Source organism: Vulpes lagopus, chromosome 13 (assembly GCF_018345385.1).
Source record: "Vulpes lagopus strain Blue_001 chromosome 13, ASM1834538v1, whole genome shotgun sequence".
In the NCBI taxonomy this organism is placed as follows: domain Eukaryota; kingdom Metazoa; phylum Chordata; class Mammalia; order Carnivora; family Canidae; genus Vulpes; species Vulpes lagopus.
In genome coordinates, this window is record NC_054836.1 from 42,936,729 (window position 1) to 42,956,921 (window position 20,193).

Sequence of the window (20,193 nt, forward strand, 5' to 3'; positions counted from 1 at the left end):
GTGGGCACTAAAATGCTTTTTTAATCCATTATGCTCATTTCTTTTAATTCATATGCATAAACTTTATATTTAATGTAATTATTGATATGTTAGGATTTAAGTCTATTTTATTTTTGTTTCTTCTTCTGTTCCTCTTTGATCTTTGCTGTCTTCTGTGAGTCACTTGATCATTTTTTAGTATTCCATTTAGATTTCTTTATAGTGTTCATAAGTCTGTTCCTTTGTATAATTTTGTTAGTGGTTACTGTACATTTGAATATGTAACATCACTGTCTACCATTATCAACATGATAGCACTTCAGATAGAATGTAGAAGCATACATTGGATAGTTGGGGTTTTGTTTCCTTTTTGTGCTAGGGTGCCTATCAAGTGAACAATTTGCTCATGTCAGATTTCCCCAAAGTGACCACTGCATTACATAATTGTCCTTGATGCGATTGTGCAACTTGGAAGGTTGTATGCATGATTTATCAATATAGCAGGATATCATGAAGGAAAAGGTGTTTGGTCTGAAGTTGAATGCAGACTTCAACTACAAAGACCTCATGAGCATTATGGCACTGTAATATGCTTGTGCAACTACATGTCTCCAGCATCTGGCCAAGGACCAGCTTTTGCCAACTGAGGCCTCATGTAAAAAACAAAACAAAAAGAGCCCTAGGAAGATACAACTAAAAAGAGTCATTCTTAAAATATCTTGAAAGGTGATTGTTGTGGGCTGAATTGTTTTTTTCAAAATGTTATGTTGAAGTCTAAACCCCAGGTACCTGTGAATATGACATTATTTGGACCCTAAGTCTAGTGACGGATATCTTTATTAGGAGGCTAGGTTTGGAGATGCAGAGATACACAAAGAGGGAAGTAGGCCATGTAATGACAGCATCAGAGATTGGAGGGCTGCTGATATAAACCAAGGAGTACCAAGGATTACAGCAACCACCAGAAGCCAGGATTTTTCCCTGCAGCCTTCAAGTGGGCGTGGCCCTTCTGCCACCTTAATTTTAGACTTCAAGTCTTCAGAATTATGAGGGAATTGGTCAGTCTATTGTTTTAAGCCACCTAGTTTGTTACATCTGTTGTGGCAACCCTGGCAAACTAATAATGATGCAAGGTAAAGTCTGTTCCAAAGATGCAGTGCTGATGAGATGTCCTAAACTCATCAGCCATCAGGACCAGCCTCACTGAGTTTGTCTGGTCCATGTCCCTCACTATAGGCTTTTCCCTTATAGATGAGTGACAGTTAAGACAGTGGATAACCAGACATAATAGTAATGCCGAGTTAAATGCTTAAAAGCAAAATTTCACCAAAAATTTCATCAGAAGTCCTGGGAATGAATTCTAGACCTAAGACCGAAGGGCTCAATAGATTATTTGGAGCTCATCTTCAGCTCCTATTGTTTCAGAAAGGGTGGCCTTGAGAATATGGAGATTCAAGGAGTTTGAGGTATATACACCATTTCCAGGTTAAGGGTCACAGTTTGGGTGGGGGAGGGTTGAAACCAGATCTCCAGAGCCTCCACTTTCGTCAAAGCTCACCAGCCAGAGACCAAGCTGCATACAACCGAGGTCAAACAAAGTGAGGTTTCTGGACCTAGCTGAGGAATCCAGGGGCGTCCTTGTGAGAGAATGGTGCAAGCTTGTAGGTTTGAACTTGTCCTGGGGATTCAAGAAGGGCCAAAAGAAGTGGAGACCAGTAGTGATTTGGGTACTGTTGGAGCTATTCGATTATGTACCTTGGTAATCTTACCTAAGAGGCAGTACGCTTAAAGCCAAGCTAGTCCTCATTGTCCGAAAACAAAATATTAGAAGAGTGGAGATGTATAATTATATTTGTAGTTGCAATGTTTTTGTCATTCTCTTGTTTCAGACATGCTCATGGGGTGGCTGTACTCTGTCTTGGTCCACCATGGTCACAGAGTTGCCTTGTCATTGTTGACGTATTATGATCATTGTTTATGTTCCAGTGGGAATGTTACAGCCTTTCTATTAGTTGTCAGGGCCATTTTGCCCTTTCTAAGGGCCTGGCCTGGAGATAGCATATATCAATTCTGCCCACATTCCATTGGTTAAAATGCAATTATGTGCCCACACTTAAATGTACAAGAAGCTGGAAAGTAGATTTTAGCTGTGTGCTCAGAAAGAAATGTGAATTACATAGCAACACTCTTTGTTTTGGGTTTTTCTGGCTGTTCCTTTTGAATCATTTTCTTCCTTTGTGCCCATTCCCACTCCCATAGACCTACACCCCAGTATATTTAATATATGTCTTTCTGATTTACCTTTTCTATATTAATTAGATTTTACGCATCTCTGAAAAATATATATGATTCCTTTGAGTATGTTTTTAAAATGTACATAAATGCTTGTCTTTCATTTGGATTATTCATTTTTTCACTATTTTTTGGAGATCTATTTATGCAGCTACCTATAAGTCTAATTCATCCCTCCTGATTGCTTCAGAATACTCCATTCATATTCATTCAACAATTTATTCTGCTGTGTACCAAAGACAAAAGCTTTCCTGATAATGTCATGTTTATTCTTTCAATTATTTTTGCTGCATAGTAAATCACCTCTAACTTAGTGCCTTAAGATAACAACAATAATTCATTTTATTCCTAAATTTGCAATTTGGGCTGGGCTTGCAGGGACAGCTCATCTCTGCTCCATGCGTTATTAGCTGGAGCTGGCAACAACTCCCTGAGTTGGAGCCAGAACCAGCTGAAGGCTCAATCTCTCACATTTGCTGGTCGGTGTTAGCTGTTGGTTGTTTGCTGGCACATTTACATGTGACATGTCCGTGTAGCTACGTGGCTTCCCCATAGTGCAGTGGCTCGATTCCAAGAACAGTTGTCCCAAAAGGACAAAGAAGTATATGGCTTCCTTGTGACTTTGAGACAAAGTCACACACAGTCACTTCTATGGTACCCTGTTGGTCAAGGAGGACACAAGTCATTCTCAGGTTCACAGGGAGAAGACATAGACTCTACTACCCAATGGAAGGAATGTCCATGTTACATGGTTTAAAAAAAAAAATGTGGGATGGAATATGTTGTATTATCTATCTTTAGAAAGGACAGTCTGTGACATTTGTGACAATAAAAAAATCTGATTTGGATACAAGATTATTTGAATATCAAGACTGATTAGCAAAGGTTTTAATTGTAAAAGTAATATTCCAATATGCTCTTTCTTCTTGAACAGAGTACTAGATTGTAGTCAACAAATGCTTGCTTCCTATATATCCTTAGACTTTTTTTCTAGGATTATCAATATCTTCCCTCTCAGTCCTTATTTTTTATGTGGACAGTATAACAGATGAGATCAACCAATTTATAGGACATGATTACAAATAATGTAATACAGAGAAATTGATTTTTTTTTCTTCAGAAAATGTATTCTATAGTGACATGATGGCAATCATCTTTTGGGATTGACCTGAAATGAAGAGAGTACTCATTGCTGATCGCTTGGCTATTTGGGGAAAAAAAAAAAATCTTACAGAGTAGTAGCAAAAAAAAAAAAAAAAGAGTAGTAGCTGTTCTCAACCATTTTTATTTTTTGCTGCTGACAAGAGGATCTCTTATGTACTGGATATTCTGATTAGATACCCTAATATACATGTGACTATCCTGAGTTTCTTGTCTCCATCACTAGAAAATAGATCTGTAATTTTTGTGGTTCTCATGCTTTTTTCTCTGATCTGTTCTCTCCTGAGACTATTAAATATGAAGGTGTTTAAGGAAAATGCTGCCAAGATATCTCTGCCTTTCTTAAGGTGATACAATGTGAGGAGAGCAGGGAAGTGTTTTAGCAATCGGTAAGGTCAAGAAGTAGTTGTAGTTGGATTCATCCAACCCTGTCAAGTCCTGATTTCTGTAGATCACTTTAGCCATTTCTCTCAAAATCCAGAAAAACCACAGCCAAACAGATGATAATGCTGATCATGACAGCATTTCCCTTTGTAGTACATAGAGTTTTCACCAAAGAAGAAAATTACTTGTAATTTAATCACACAATTAAAAGTGAGATGTAAACGGGCCAGTCAAGTCCATCCATCCTTCCTTCTTGAATCTCTAAGTCAAGATGAGACCAGTCTTGGGCTTCTGTTTTCTTTTGTTTGTTTGTTTAGTGGAAATTTTCAAATGTATACAAAAGTAGAGAAAACGGTGTGGTGAACTCCCATTTACCCATCCCCTAACTTAGCAATTACCAACTCATGGCCAATAGACACTCTTTAAAAATATAACCACAATAACCTTACCATACACTTGAAAATTAGCAATTCTGGAGCCTGTTGAAACATGCAAAGGGTGTCATTGGAGAAAGGGAAGCAAAGATATGTAAATGGCATATACATGAAAAAGGGAAAGAGTTCCAATCTCTGACATCTTGGAGAAGGTTCCAGTTTGGCAGGTCTTCTTTTGACGTGGAGAACTACACCCTGTCTTTCTATCCTAATAAATCCTCTTCTTTTTTTGATAACACTTGTTTGAGTTGGACTTCTGTGATTACACTTGGACATGTCATGACTAATGTTCTACTATCTGGATAGCTTAGTGTAACTCCTCATCTCCATGTTCTTTGATTTCTCACACCATCCAACTTAGTAACAGTAATAATGCTTTTATTTACTTTTGTGCTTTTATTTAGCTACCATTTTTTGAAAGCCTATCACTCTAACCAAGTGTTTTACATTTAATCCTTATAAAATGTAGCAAAAAGTTATTTCTCTGTGTTGTAGATGAAGATTTATATGGATTAGCTTCCCTGTATTCTTGGGCCTAAAAGCTAATATAAGTCTGTAAATCAGACTCTGAGTTCATCAGACTGTTTCCTTGCCTTCCTAGGCACAGAGAGACTCCTTCATTGCACTTATGGTTGGTCATGTGATTAGGTTCTACCTTTGAAACGTGAATAGAAGAGATGTGCCCTGTTTCTTGACCAGGCCCATGAAACATCCCATTTGCCTTCCCTCTGTGCTCTCCCTGTGTTTGCTATCTGGTTTACCATGCCTGGATGACCTTGGCAACCACACGTTGAAGGTGGCAAAAACTGATGGAGTGACTGTATGCAACAAAGCCCCCTACCACCAATCTGAAACCTTCTTGAGCTGCTTTTATGAGTGGTAAACTTCTATTGTATTTAAGCCACTGTGTATTAGCGGTCAATTATTACAGCAGCTAGCCTTCCTTAAATTTTTATATACTGCTTCAGTTATCCCTCACCAAGTAACAGACCATCCCAAAATTTTGTGGCTAAAAAGCACAGCCTTAACTCATAGTTCTGAGAGTCAGAAATGTAGGCTCCTGCCTATACTTGTTCATGCAGCTCCAGCCAGCAGATGCATCAGCTGGGGGGGGTGTTGTCTTAGTCGCACATTTCTGGAGATACGTGCAGGCTGGCTGCTGGCTGGACCATGTGTCTCCAGCAGCGTTGCCTGGGATTATTGACATGGTAGTGGAAGGGTTCCCAGTGGCAAGGGAGGACAAGCTGCGATCTGCAAATACTTTTCAGGCATCTGCTTGCATGTGTTTGCCAATGTATCATTTCATGACCCCTTGCAAGTCACAAAGGTAGAGGGAAATGTAATGTATTGGGGAAGCATTTGCTATAATGATCTACCACACATATTATAGTACTAATGCAAATCAAGTTAGACAAATCATTCACAGATCTATAACATCTTGGACACGTATTGATAATATAGTCCAGCTACGAGGCTGTTTTCATAACCTGACTCAAGTTCTAATATCAGTGTTGGTTATAGTAAAAATCATGTTGATTTTGTTTCAAAATTACATTTCAGGCCTATTTATAATGATGAAATATTTACAGATACATCATAAGTTTAGGTTAGTAGAATTGGCATTTAAAGAAATAAGCCTTGGGGCACCTGGGTGGCTCAGTGGTTGAGTGTCTGCCTTTGGCTCAGGTCGGGATCCTAGGATCCTAGGATCGAGTCCCACATCAGGCTCCTCACAGGGAGCCTGCTTCTCCCTCTGCCTATGTCTCTGCCTCTCTCTGTGTCTCTCGTGAATAAACAAATAAAATCTTTTTAAAAATTAAAAAAGTAAAGAAATAAGCTTTCATCATCATTTGTATTAACCACTCCAGTGATGTTTTAGCTTACCATCCAAGTTAAGGTGGCCCTTCGTACCTGATGCTTAACGGATCCACCTGTTCCTGCAGCCTCAAACTGTTCCTCGTCTCTCGCTGAAGGTCTCCTTGTTCCTGCTCATCTTGGGATTACTCTTTATTGGTGCTCAGGGATAGCGGTCGTATGGCGTAATGGTTGAGCATACAAACTGGAGCCAGATGGCTTGATTATCTGCGTCTCACGTACTGTGTGATCTCGGGCGAGTTACTTTAACTTGCAGTAGCTCAGTTTCCTTGATATCATCAGGTTACTGTAAGGAGTGGAAAAAAGTATATATAAATGATTAGAAGAGGGGCTGAAATACTGTGAACCTTCTATGGGCGTTTGGCACAATTACAGTAATGTTTTGGTGTCCTTGACTTTGTTCAGTGAAGTAGGCCCTGGAGGCTTCCTTCTGAGGAAAGACAGTTGGGGGAAGACTGTAAGTGCTGCCTACTTAACACCTTTTTTTGTCTTTTCAGAAACCAAAGGAATCAAAATGGGCAAAAATCCTCCCGAAAAAGGTTTCCACATTTAGAAGAGATGTATTCTATTCTACTCTGTTTGTGGTTCCCCTTCTCCATGAAGAGATGATTGTTTCAGAGTCTGGCATTAGCCCTGGTTGTTGACAGTGTGCCAGCATCCTCCTCCTAGCCTCACATACCCCTCTGGTCCGCACCCCACCTTAGCAAAGCCTTGCTGCTTGTGAAAGCCTCAGTCTCTCATTTGTTCTACAGGCTGAGGCCCAGCTCACCTCAGGAGCCTCGAGTTCTCAGTCACCACCTCACTCCCTCCTACACCTGCCACTCCTCCTACACCTGTCTCTCTCTCCCAATTAGCGTTTAACTCCTGGTCTGTCTTTAGATGAATGAACCCTCCCTAGATTCCATATCCAATTTGAGCACTGTCCTATCTTTTCTTTCATATATTTCTTGAAAGACCTCCTAAATTCAGTTACTTCTCAACCCACTCCAGTCTGGCTTCCCTGCTATCAGTTTACCAAAATGGCTGTTATCCAGGTGATGCTTAGCCTCCATGTCACTGAACCCATGGGCACTTTTCAGGACTAATCTCACTTTGACCTTACAAAAACATTCAGTGTTGACTAATTTCCTTATTGAGACCAATTTTATTCACTATCAGCTCTCTGCTGTCCTGTGGATGGTAAAGTCTTGTGTCTCTGACTCAGGAGTCTCTTGTGTCATGCCAGCATCCATGAAACAGTAACAGTCTAACTTATTAACTTGTAAATAGGGTAAAATGAAATTCCAGACATTAAATTAATCATTATATTCCTACCAGCCCCCCAAACACTTGGGATAAAGTAGGTCTTCAATATTTATCTCTGAGAGGGAGGAGTTGGGGGAGGACGGATGGAAGGATGGATGGGCGGGCCTTCTCAGCTCTGCTTAAGAGTTGCAAGGGTCAGCCCTTTCAAAAGAGCCCAATGTGTTCTGGAGTTTTTCTCCGTTGAGGATGCCGATATAGGAGTTAGGCACTCTGGGCTTGCAGAGAGGCTTGGGTTCTATGGGTCTCTTGGATGTGTTGTGAGGGTAGGGGAATTAGGAGGTGAGAAAGGGAAGTGGGACAACAGCAAAGGCAAATTTGGTCAGCCTTCAGTTCTGCCCACAGGCCTGGGGCAGTCAGTGAAGTTCAGCTCTGAAGCTGCTGGTGCTGGAAACTTCAGGTAGGAACCGTCCCCGTTAGGACAGCCTGTTCCCCTTTTACAATTAGCATTTTTTTAAAAAACAAGACCAGCAGTGTTTTTGCACAATGATTAAAATTGTTTTAGAAACAAAATTGCTTTAGGACAGATAAAAGTGAAGGAAGGAATAACAATGTTGTAACTACGAAAATTTATTAGACTAGAAGCTGAATAATGTGTATAAAGGCAGTCTTTAGGTGGCAGAGGGTTTTTTGAGATGGCAAGGGTAACAAGAATTATCTTGGGTTTGACTGGATCAAGCATTCTCAACCAGGAGGGTATCACCCCTAAGAGGGTGAGAACTGGTTCATGGGGGACCAGAAAGAACTTGGGTATTCAATGATTTGTGCCCAGGGGCCATAAAGAGAAATACAGTATAACTGTGGTGTTAGAATTTCATGGTGGGGAGGCAGATTAGGAAAAGATGTCTAAAAAGTCTCCTTAAAGGGACAATAATGGAAAAAAAAAAGGGGGTTGAAAACTAGATGAATTTCACTGAACTAGATGATTCAAATGGAAGAATGCTGTTGATCACCAATGAATCCTCCTGGGAAAATGAATTAGAAATAAGTGCATTATCTTGACGGAAGGAAAAAAGACCTTACACATTGCCTTAGGAATGTGGGAAATAGAAAATAAAACCCACTGGGAAATATAAAAGTAGCAGTGGGCAGCTGGGATATCCCCCACAGCTGCTCAACAGATAATGAGCCGCTGTCTCTGTAGATATCAGGGCCCAGGACACTGGGCTGATGGCCTGAGCCACACTGCGCCAGCCCCCGGACAAGGTGCTAGGAGCTGACACAGCTGGGTGCGAGCCAGGATTCAGTTCACATCCCCCCCCCCCACCCCCCGATCTGTTTTGTTTTCCCTTGTCTACCTCCCTTCCTACTGTCCTCTCACGACTCCCGTCATTCATTCCTTCAACAGGCTGGGGAATCAGGAGCAATGTTAATGAATGAAAGAAAAGAATGCCAGAAACAGAGAACCACAGGCTGACATCAAAGAAATGACCTCCAGCCATATGATTGTGCGTAGAAGGCCAGATAGCACATGCTGACATCTGTGAAATCAAATCATGATGCAAACAGGCTTTTGGCTTCCCTCATCCACATTTCTGGGTATGACACGGATAAATAAAAATGAAAGCAAAATAAAAATGAAAGACGATGTCAAGTACGGGGAATGCATCTTATCCCAGAGGTATTCAGCCTTGGAAATGGCTTCTGGCTCGAGGCTGCTTAACAGTCCAGAGCTTGTTATCAGTCTGAAAATGGTGGTGGTGTTTCAGAGGGGCTCTGAAGGACAGGGATGATGGCCCAGCACGGCCCCTCTTTTCTTTTGCCTTATCCCTGGTGCTCATGAAGGCAGTGCTGGAAGGAAAATGTTGTGATCAGATAATAAGAGTTACTATTCTGGAACCCTTACTACAGGTTAGGTACTGTCTTATGTGCTTTACGTATATTAATATACTCTGTTAACCAAACAACCCTCTGAGGGGAATACTGTTATTAGAGTGGGAAACCCAAGCAACAGAAAAGCTCAGCTACTTGTCCAAGGTCACATGACTACCCGGTAGTACTGAGATTTGAACCTCAATCCTGGGGCCCAGGGACTTGCAGTCAGTACTACTCTTTACTGAGCCTTCGCCAACTCTGCTTACCCATGTCTTTGAACACAAGGATGAATGGGCTTGAAACGAAATTGCTTCTTTCACTGTGTATTTGGTATGAAGTCTTCATTAAAGGACAATGTGTCGGTCACGAGGCCCCCAGCACAGGTGGACCCTTGGGGGCCACTGACAGAATGGATTAGTTGCTTGCTGGACACCTGCTGCCCTCTTGTGATGAGAACCATCCAAATAGGATCTTCTCCAGCTGTCTGGAATGCACCTACTTCCTTCCTTTGGTCCAGATCCATGGTTGGGGGGTTGGAGGATATGTGGCCAATGAGGAAGCTGTGGGCTCTGGAGAGTCAGACTCGCATCACCCAGCCTTCTCCAGAGCGTTCCGAACCTTGTGACTCTTGGTGACGCTTGTAAACATGACTCCAGAGTCTTGTAACTTTTAGCACCAGAGATATAAGAGACTTTTCTTATTGTAGGCTTCCTGAAGAATCCCAGGGACACTGCAGAGATCTCATCTGTGGTCTTAGGACGAGTTTATTTTGTTTAGGTTGCCCTAGTGGATTGGACCAGATTTACCTGATTTAGCAGGAAGATGGTGAGTTGCAGAATGAACTGAAGGTCATAAACTATTAGAACAGAGGGAGGGACGCCTGAGTGGCACAGCGGTTGAGCATCTGCCTTTGGCTCAGGGCGTGATCCTGGGGTTCAGGGATCGAGTCCCACATCGGTCTCCCTGCATGGAGTCTGCTTCTCCCTCTGCCTGTATATTCTGCCTCTATGAATCTGTCATGAATAAATAAAAACTAAAAAAAAAGGGGGGGGGGGACCAAACCACACAGACCTGTGTTCTAGTTCATGCTCTACCAGTAATATGCTATGTGACCTTGGGGAAGTTGCTTTTGCTCCAACACGTTTCCTCAGTGGTAGAGTGTGGGAATTGAATAAATGAGCTCAAAAGCTCAGGTGTTGCCAGCTGTGGCTTTCTACATTTGCCAAAATCCCTTTCCTGAAGGGTTTTTCTCCCCTACCCCAGCCCACCACACAGGCGCACACATTTTTATGCACATCCTGATTAGTAAGAAGACCTGCACCCATAGTCACAGGTTTTTAGTTTCCCTTGTTCATGAAGTCATTTCTACTTTGTAGGGTTGTTGGGGAGAGAGAGCTTCCGCTTGACCCAGTATTAATGGGTCCAGTCAGACTAGGTCTGTTCGGGCAAAGCAAGGACATAGATACATATATATAAATTTTTTAAAGAAAACTGATTTTAAAGATACTGATACCTACACTAATGAATTACTATCTTGCATGGTACCAGTTTCAAACAGATACTGATATATGGATCATTCATTCTTCCCTAAAGTTGTAGTGGTCACCAGTGCCAGTCTGTAGCTATAATCTGTTGGGTGGGGAGGCAGGGGCAGTGCCTAAACACTGTCTAGGGTCAGGGCCCAGGACACACTGCTGGCTTCATGTGACCTTGTTCTGTAACCTCCACCTGCTTCCAGACCATTTAGTACACCCCTAGACTCTATAGGCTGACACAGGTTGGAAAATGAAAATTTCATAGCAAGAAACTTTGATTTGATAATCCCACTCTGAAGAAATAATCCTAAAGAATTTTCTACTTCCACAGAAATGTTGTATAAAATAATCACCACCAAACCAATCTGGAAGACAGGATTTCTAACATTTGGAGCATAATTAAGCAGACCAACAATACGAATGATCATTATAAAGCCTATGTAACAATGTGGGAAAATGCACCTGAGGACATTATGCTAGGTGAAATAAGCCAGAAATAAGCCAAAATAAGTTTGTTTTGTTTTACAGAAACAAAAACAAACACTGTGTGATCCTACTTATTATGAGATACTTAAAATCCTTGAGACAGGGTGGTTGCCAAGGGCTGGGCAGAGGGGAGAATGGAGAGTCATTTAATGGGAGCACAGAGTTTCAGATTCTAAGAAAATTCTGGAACTGGATGGTGGTGTTGGTTGCACATTATGAATATATTTAATACCATTGAACTGTACATTTCAACATAGTTAAGATGGCAAATTTTATGTGTATTTTACCACAATAAAAAAATTGGGGGAAATGTCATAGAGTAAGCAAAACCTGGGAAGATGACCCGCAAAAAATTAAAGTAACTTAGTACTGTGTTATTTATAAGCATTATTTTAAAAATTTCCTTTAATATTGTGATACTGCTTTTTGTAATAAAAAGGCACTGGCAGGGAAAAAACCAAGGAAAAAACTCTGAGACCTTTTGATACTTGTTATTTCCTCCCCCCCCCCAAAAAAAAAACCACCCAAGTAGTCATGGGAAAAACTTGTTTAACATCCTTCCACTTATTTTATGATTTACTGTTGTTTAAAAAATTTTTTTTATTACAGATCACTGGGGACCCATAACCTTTTCAGTGCTTAGCGCCTCTAAAAGTTTTAAGCTGGTCTTGGGTGTAGTCAATTCCAGTTCGAGGCTGGGAGACTCATGCTGGGATGGCCCAGGGGGCCCTGCTGCTCTGCTACAGCACGTCTGTGGTACCTTGGCCTCCTCGCCAGCAAATTCCATTTTCATTGAAATTCCTCTCTCTGGACCTGGAATGATGATCCTGGTTTTGCCTTTCAGCTCCAGGGCAAGGGCTTTTGTCTGTAAGCGAGCACTCAGTTACCGGAAATAGACATGCAGCGCACCTGGAAATGGACCAAAATATCCAGGAGGCAAATGCTTCCAGAAGGGGACACCGGTAGAAGGCTCCTGGGCTCCTGCTCCATTCTTTACTGTGTGAGGACGACACGGCTGTGCCTCCCCCTCAGTGTGGTGAGTAACACTTGAATGGGTACAGGGCTCCTTGGTGATCATGATGGAAACTGAGGGCTATGCCTTTCTCTGTCAAAGCCAGACTATTCCAAGCAACGTGATGGGGAATATTCTTGGACCTGACCTGGAGAACTTCCAGGCCCATACGTGACCCCATCAGGAAGTTCCCTAAGCCTCCGAGCTGAGAAGGGCACCCCCCAGGGGGTTCTACTGTGAGCTGAAAGGAACAGCAGTGGTTACAGTGACGAGCATGGGCTGACCCAGGCCCCACCGCTACACCACCTGCTTTCCAGAATGTCTGAACCTCACAGCCACCCCGGGGATCAGTGCTGGGATTCCCAGTTTTCAAAATGCAGGTTGAGCTTCCCACAGCCTTACCACCCAGCCCAAAGCCACCTGGCGACTTGACATGGCTTTTCTTTACTTTCTTTTTCTTTCTTTCTTTCTTTTCTTTCTTTCTTTATGGCTTTTCTTTTCTTTCTTTTCTTTCTTTTCTTTCTTTTCTTTCTTTCTTTTCTTTCTTTCTTTCTTTCTTTTCTTTCTTTCTTTCTTTCTTTCTTTCTTTTTCTTTCTTTCTTTCTGTCTTTCTTTCTTTCCTTTCTTTCCTTTCTTTCTTTCTCTCTCTCTCTCTCTCTCTCTCTTTCTTCTTTCTTTCTTTCTTTCTTCCTTCCTTTCTCTTTCTTTCTTTCTTTCTTTCTTTCTTTCTTTCTTTCTTTCTTTCTTTCCTTCCTTCCTTCCTTCCTTCCTTCCTTCCTTCCTTTCTTCTTTCTTTCTTTCTTTCTTTCTTTCTTCCTTCCTTTCTCTTTCTTTCTTTCTTTCTTTCTTTCTTTCTTTCTTTCCTTTCTTCCTTCCTTCCTTCCTTCTTCCTTCCTTCCTTCCTTTCTTTCTTTCTTTCTTTCTTTCCTTTCTTTCTCTTTCTTTCTTTTCTTTTCTTTCTTTCTTTCTTTCTTTCTTTCTTTCTTTCTTTCTTCCTTCCTTCCTTCCTTCCTTCCTTCCTTTCTTTCTTTCTTTCTTTCTTTCCTTCCTTCCTTCCTTCCTTCCTTCCTTCCTTCCTTCCTTCCTTTCTTCTTTCCTTCTCTTCCTCTTCCTTCTTCCTTCCTTCTTCTTTCTTTCTTTCTTTCTTCTCTTCTTTCTTTCTTTCTTTCTTTCTTCTTTCTTTCCTTCTTCCTTCCTTCCTTCCTTCCTTCCTTCCTTCCTTCCTTCCTTTCTTTCTTTCTTTCTTTTCTTTTCTTTCTTTCTTTCTTTCTTTCTTTTTTTCTTTTCTTTTCTTTTCTTTTCCTTTCTTTCTTTCTTTCTTTCTTTCTTTCTTTCTTTCTTTCTTTCTTTCTTTCTTTCTTCCTTCCTTCCTTCCTTCCTTTTCTTTCTTTCTTTCTTTCTTTCTTTCTTTCTTTCTTTCTTTCTTTCTTTCTTTCTTTTCTTTCTTTCTTTCTTTCTTTCGTCAGCACAGACATGCCATAACCGCATGTCTGAAATGTGGGAGCTGTCGTTTCTTTCCCAAACGAACCAAAATGTCCCGTGGGAAGAGAGAGTCCTATCCTAGGTTTGTGGAATTTTTTTTTTTTTTTTTCAATTTTCAATGGTCTTTCTCTTGGTTAGGGAGTGTCTCCTCTTGTCTGCATAGAAGTTCACCAGTGAGTAATGGAGAACCCTTCTGGAAAGTTAGGAGACTGAGTGATAGAAAATCCGTTGTTCACCATCTAGAAGACCAGAAGTATTTCCAAGTAAAATTTAAGCCAACACTACACAAATTCTAATTTCCTTAAATTTAAATAATCTGTAAAGGCAGTACTATTTGGTAGTTTCTGAGTAAACTTTAGTCTCTCAAAAGTTTAGTTTTAGTGGTTTAATGAAATCTGAATCTATCAGCTGTGAAGTACAGTTCTTTGACTCAGGAGGTCATCAGCTCACCACGCTCATTCCATACCTCTTGCCCAAAATCTCTAATAGGGAGAGAGTTGCTGCCTCAGGGAGTGACTATTGAGTGAATACTCAGGTCTGGGGTGAGAGGAGGAATAGGTCAGAGCTAAGCCCCTTACTTAGGGGAACTTCCTCAGTCGCACGCTTCCTGACGGGCTGCTATACAAAGCCAGACTGGACCTCAGAATTCAGAGGTACTGCTGGAAGGTTCCCTCATCCCTTCCCCTCTTGTGTTTGGTCCTTATCAGCTTGGTGCCTCTTGCCACGGTGGGTGACAGGTCCACTCAGCAGTGAACAGCCACAGAAGGTAATGGACATTGAGCCTGGCCTGCCCTACCATGGCATAATGGTGAGGGCTGTGGAATTTGGCCCATGCAGTCGATCCTGGCCCTAGCCACCCCTGACCAAGTCTGCTCCCCTGGGAAGCCAGCTGTATGGATTCAGAGGTCAGATGGAGGAAAAGGCCACAGTTGCTTCCTTGGCTTTTTTTTTTTTTTTTTTTTTTGGTCCCTTGGTAGGTGGAGAGGCCTGCAAAGGACCATAACATTGACACCCCTGGCCTTCCTTCACCAGGCTCTTCACAGCACACACGCCAGGGCCCCACCCAACACAGTGATTATCTCTGAAGGGAGCCAGGCATGGAGTCCAGAGATGCAGTGTGCTTAAATTCCCTTTTAAAAGTCCCAGGCACGAGGGGTGCTAGGGTGGCCCATTTGGTTAAGCGTCAGCCTTTGGCTCAGGGGATTGAGCCCCGAGGGGGAACCTGCTTCTCCCTCTCCCTCTGCTCCTCCCCTTGCTCGTGCTCACTTGCTCAGTCTCAAGTAAATAAAATCTTTTAAAAATAATAAGGGACGCCTGGGTGGCTCTGTGGTTGAGCGTCTGCCTTTGGCTCAGGTCGTGATCCCGGGGTCCTAAGGTCGAGTCCCACATCGGGCTCCCCACAAGGAGCCTGCTTCTCCCTCTGCCTGTGTCTCTGCCTCTCTCTCTCTCTCTCTCTCTCTCTCTGTCTCTCATGAATAAATAAACAAAAATACTTTTAAAAATAATAAAAATAATAAAAATCTTAGACTAGGGCAATTAGAAATAATATTTTCAGTATTTTATTAAATGAATTGGCAAAAGAAACGAGTTATCTGGTAATATCACTGCCCCCTCCTCCATTTAACATCCAGCACATGACTGCCATGATGGTCGCTGTAACATGCTCTGCTGGCTGGGTTCTCAGCAACCGCAGCCTAAGTCCACTTGGGTCATCCTCACTACTACTCCGGGGCAGGGAAGAGACTGTCTTCCTCACGAGGGCAAGAGACAGGGAGAGAAGCTTCTGTTTAGACACCAGGGCCAACAAAGGCAAGCCAGGCCTTCTGCCTTTTGGAAGATGGGCACGGTTCTTCCTCAGGCCTGCCCTTATCAGCCTTCCTGAGCAGAAACTCAGCATGATGAGGACATCACCCTATCTCTTAAGCCTGCTTAGGGGGTACCCCGTGATCTCTATCAACAGACGCTGAGACTCCAGGAGTAAAACAAAAGCCTACGAAGAGCCCTTGTTTTGGCAAAACGGTGGACATATAAAATCCTGACTCTGCGCATTCCTCAGTATCCACAGCTGTGATGTGGGCAGACGGTCAATGTGTTGGGAAGACCTGAGGAGGAAGAGAATTTCCAGGTAAAACACTTGTTCGTTGAGTACCTTTTCTCCAAGAAGCTTGGCACTAACTCTAAACCATGTCCTCAACTCTTCCATGAAGGCAGCATGACCAACTCACTGCCCTGGACCTGAGGGCCGTGTTTGAGCTCAGTCTTCCTCTAATGTCCGATAAAAATAACCCTGGATGTGCCTTATGTCTCTTCATAGTGTATTTACAGTAACTAAAACGGCTCTCCAGGCACACTCCTGCCCTGTAAAATTGTAACAGCTACACAGGGAGGCTCATCTGGGTCATCGAGGCAGCGGGCTCTCCCGGACCCCCCACAAAGAAGTGGCCTCTCAGAAGCAGATAATCCTCTTCTCATCTTCAAAGACTTTGGCCTCCTCTGGCTTTATCAAGTTTCCATTTAGGCTGTTGGAGAAAAAGAACACAGGTAAAATGTTAAGAACTCGTAGGGAGCCTTGCCAGTGTGTGTTCCTAACAGACTCCGATACTTCACGTGGCCCCGAAGTGAAGGAACGTGCTCTACTCAGACACTTGTTTGATAACATTACTCCTTCCCAGCTATCATCACTCTTTGAACTGGCTCTCACTAAGGTCACCAATTAGCCTCTGTGACCCTGAACTTAATGACATCTCTCAGAACCCGTGTGTCCTTCACAGGCATTTGGCTGTCCTGCCCTCTGCCTCCTTGAAACCCCACACTCGCTTGGTTTGGTATTACGCTCTCTGGTTTTCTCCTCTGTCTGCCACTCCACCTCTGTCTCCTCTCCCATGTTCTCCTGCATGTAGCTTCTACATACTGGATTTCCTCCAGGCTCCCCAGCGATTGGTCCCCCAGGCGACCTCATCCCTACATCATTGGACTTGCAGCCCAGACCTCTCCTGTGTGGCTCCACCTACCTCAGCATCTTCATCTGGATGCCTTGCAGGCACCTTAAGGTGGCCATACCTGCCTAGGGCCCCTCACTCAGTGAGTCAGACCCCTCTTCATCCAGCTGTGCAAGTTAGTGACCTCGGGATCAGCCTTGACTCCTTCCTCCTCATCTTCACATTCTGTCACGGAGTTCTCTCTTTAAACATCCCCAGAATGCTTCCCTGGAACTGTCCCCATCCTCACCACCATCATGGTGGTCTGAGTGCCATCACCTCTTCTCTAGATGTCTGCAGTGTCCTCCTGACTGGTCCCTTTACTTGCATTCTTCTGGCCCGTTCCAATCCATTTTCCTGGAGGACCTAGAGTGCTTTTATATATATATATATATTTTTTTTAAGATTATTTATTTATTCATGAGACACACAGAGAGAGAGGGAGGGAGGCAGGCAGAGACACAGGCAGAGGGAGAAGCAGGCTCCATGCAGGGAGCCCGACATAGGACTCTATCTCAGGTCTCCAGGATCAGGCCCTGGGCTGAAGGTGGCCCTAAACCACTGAACCACCCAGGCTGCCTGAGTGCTCTTTTTATAATGCAAATCTGGTCATACTCTGCTTCAAACCCCTCCATGACTTTCCATTGGTTTTGGGATAAAGACCAGTATATGTAGCATGACCCACAAATGTCTTATGTTCTATTGTGCCTCATCTCCTCTGCCCCCTGTTGCCTCTTCTTCCATACTGTCTGAGCCCCAGGGCACATCAACATCTCGCTATTCTTCAAGGATACCGTGCTCCTCTGTCCTGCCTCGGAGCCTCTGCATATGCCGTTCCCTCTACCTGGAACACTTTCCCCTCACCTCAGCAGACTAACCCCTATTCAGTCTTCAAGGCTTAGCTTCAATACCACTTCCTTAGGGAGAAGTTCCCTGAACTGTCATCTGTATTAGGTTCCCTTCTTAGCTTTCTCCTTAGAGCATCATGAATGATTTTTTCTTTCCTGTGCCTGTCACTAGGTAGTGAACCTCTGAGGGCAGGTCCATTTCGGTCACCACTAGATGGTGCTAGCACAGTATCTGGCACTCAGACACTTGGTCATTCAGCCAATAAACTCGCTCAGCTCTGGGGACAAGAAGTGACCACTGTTTTTTTTTTTTAAAAAGAAACCACCCCAAAAAAAAAATAAATAAATAAAATAAAAATAAAAATAAAAAGAAACCACCCACAGGCCCCAGGTTAAGGCCCCATCCCAGGAAGCTGGGACTTAATACCTCATCTAACTGCAGTTCCACGTCCCCAGGAATACCACCTTTAGCCAGGCCACAGGACCAGGAAATTTCCTGAGAGACCCATTCTGCGCCCCTCAGGAGGGCAACCTTGCCTACACAATGCATTCCTGGCCAGTCAATTCCCTTTTTTTTAATGCTCTGAGTCCTCTGGGTTTGTGCCCTCCTTGCTGCCCCCTCGCTGCTCACCTAATGGGTCAACAGGGTGGTGTAGATGAGGGGCTCTCATGGAGCGCCAGGCCTGAGCCCTGGGCCAGTCCACACTGGGATCCCTCCCTTCCCAGCTCCCATGCACAGTCCCCACTTACTGGGCTTTGCTGTTCTCGCCCCTTCCCCATTTGCAGTGGGCAGTCCCACCATGGGGAGCGCTGGGCCAGCCCATGCTGTGGGCCAGTCGCAGGTTAAGGCCCCGTGGTGACAGCCCCGCTGGGTTAAGGTGCGCAGGTGCGCACGTTTAAGGGTCTTGTTTTGTGTAAACAAAGGCTTGTTAGCTAATGGGATCCTTAAATTCTGAAGTGTCAAACATGCCACCTCCCGGCACACCTGCTCATTTTATGTCTAAACTCTATGGTGCCAGAAGCTGTATCTACAGAAATGGCAAAAGTTTGCTAAAAACAACCTAGAAGTACAATGGCCACAATGGGGGACGTTCCCATTAGATAAATGGTTGTTGAAGAAGTGCATTTGAAAGCCTGGGTTCCCAAAATAAACCGAGCAGGACACCAGTTTACATTGGCCAGCAGAAGCTCCAGAAGTTTTCAAAATTCCAAAATCTTTTCATTAAAAGACATTTAAAGAAAACGAAAGGTGTAAGAGGTCCCTAAAACGAGGCTCCAGTAACTCCCCGCTGTCCTCTCATTCTGCTAATCCTCTGTCTGCTTTGTCTTCCCTCCCACCCCCGAAAAAATGCCACCAGAAACCAGATTCACCTTACAGGCGCCCCCCCATATGGACCCTTCTCAGAGTTAACGAAACCAGAGGATTTTTTTGGTGAACTGCTACATTATTCCCTTAGACAGCCAAGAGGAAACTCCGGTAGAGAGCAGAGCTCCCTCAGGGGACCCTGGAAGGACTGGCAGCGGAGGGTGAGGGTGAAAATGCTGCGCAGAATCACTTCTCCTGGATGTGCCACAGGGCCCAGTGCAGAGGGAAAAGCAAACCATCCATCACCCTTACCTTCCCGAACCCAAACCCCTTGTTCCCTGATCCCCTCCCTCCCAGGGGCAGCCGTCACCCTCTTCCTTCCTCATCTGGTTTTGTGCAACCAGGCCTGGCTCTCTTGCCTGCCTGGCACCGGCAGGTGATTGGTTCTTTCTTTTGACTATCTTCTGGGAGTGACTCTGGATTTTGGGAAGGTAATATCCTTTGCACCCTCTTTGGGAACCCAGCTTAACACCCAAGGGGAGTTGTTATTCAGGACTGCCAGAAATATCTGAAATTAAAATATGTGCCCAGAGGGAAAGAAATGGATGGAGGATAATGTAGTTGGGGTAGGCCGGTCGACCTATGATGTCATTCAAGTTGGAGCCCAATTTGAGAAATTGAGGGCAACTGTCCTTATCTGCCTTTTTTTTTTTTTCAAAGTAAAAGTTCACTCCAGACACAATTCAAAATTCACCTATTCCTTTACCTATTCCAAAACTTCCCTTATGTATCTCAAAAGACTCGTAAATGATTGGTCTTGGGAAAACCCAAGTACTTCTTCCAGGAACTTATATTCTTTCCCTGTCCCTTGAAGTTCTACATCTATCATGTCTTTGAAATGTAAACACAGCCCACAGTTACCTGAGACAGAGAAAAAAGGAAAAAAAGAGGCCTTTTGAAAGTACAGACTGCTTTAAAAGGGCTGTTGTGACCATATTCTAGCACAGCCTCCATCAGCTTGATTCCACGGACAAATACAAATCTTAAAACCTCTTCTCCACAGATAAAAGTAACCACAGGGTCTTTGCCTCTGTGTGTCTGTACGTATGTCATAAACGTGACATCGTGTTTCTGGATGATATTACTAAAATCAATTTGTAGAAGAGCTCTAGTCAGTTGCTTTTGTAGGGGCCAAGGGCAGGCTGCTCCAAAATGGGCCACTGTGGCATACTGATTATTTTAAATAAAACGTATCTAAGAGGCAACCTGTATAAGGATACTCAGAAAGCAGGGAATAATTCGCC

The 20,193-nt window shown here is 43.4% G+C and overlaps 1 protein-coding gene, 2 long non-coding RNA genes and 1 other non-coding gene across 9 annotated transcripts in view; 2 read left to right on the forward strand and 2 right to left on the reverse strand.

Annotated features, from left to right (window-relative positions):
- Window positions 1–2,518: 2,518 nt before the first annotated feature.
- On the reverse strand, window positions 2,519–6,290 carry LOC121474616. The gene is made up of 2 exons (XR_005983435.1): window positions 6,162–6,290; window positions 2,519–2,930 (listed from the first exon to the last, which is right to left on the reverse strand). It is a non-coding gene; the product is annotated as an uncharacterized LOC121474616 (long non-coding RNA).
- On the forward strand, window positions 2,921–15,852 carry LOC121474615. The gene is made up of 3 exons (XR_005983434.1): window positions 2,921–8,966; window positions 12,108–12,299; window positions 15,718–15,852. It is a non-coding gene; the product is annotated as an uncharacterized LOC121474615 (long non-coding RNA).
- LOC121475210 lies at window positions 3,405–3,473 on the forward strand. The gene has a single exon (XR_005983672.1). It is a non-coding gene; the product is annotated as a small nucleolar RNA SNORD2 (small nucleolar RNA).
- The window catches only part of NOD1 (nucleotide binding oligomerization domain containing 1), a 66,355-nt gene continuing 61,464 nt past the window's right edge, over window positions 15,303–20,193 (reverse strand). For 4 of the 6 annotated variants that reach the window (XM_041727577.1, XM_041727574.1, XM_041727576.1 and 1 more), the window contains one exon: window positions 15,303–17,109. In XM_041727577.1, the coding sequence (XP_041583511.1) occupies window positions 17,022–17,109 (88 nt within the window). In that variant the 3' untranslated portion in view covers window positions 15,303–17,021. The remainder of the gene's footprint in view (window positions 17,110–20,193) is intronic. The other 2 variants (XM_041727575.1, XM_041727578.1) reach the window with 2 other exon arrangements.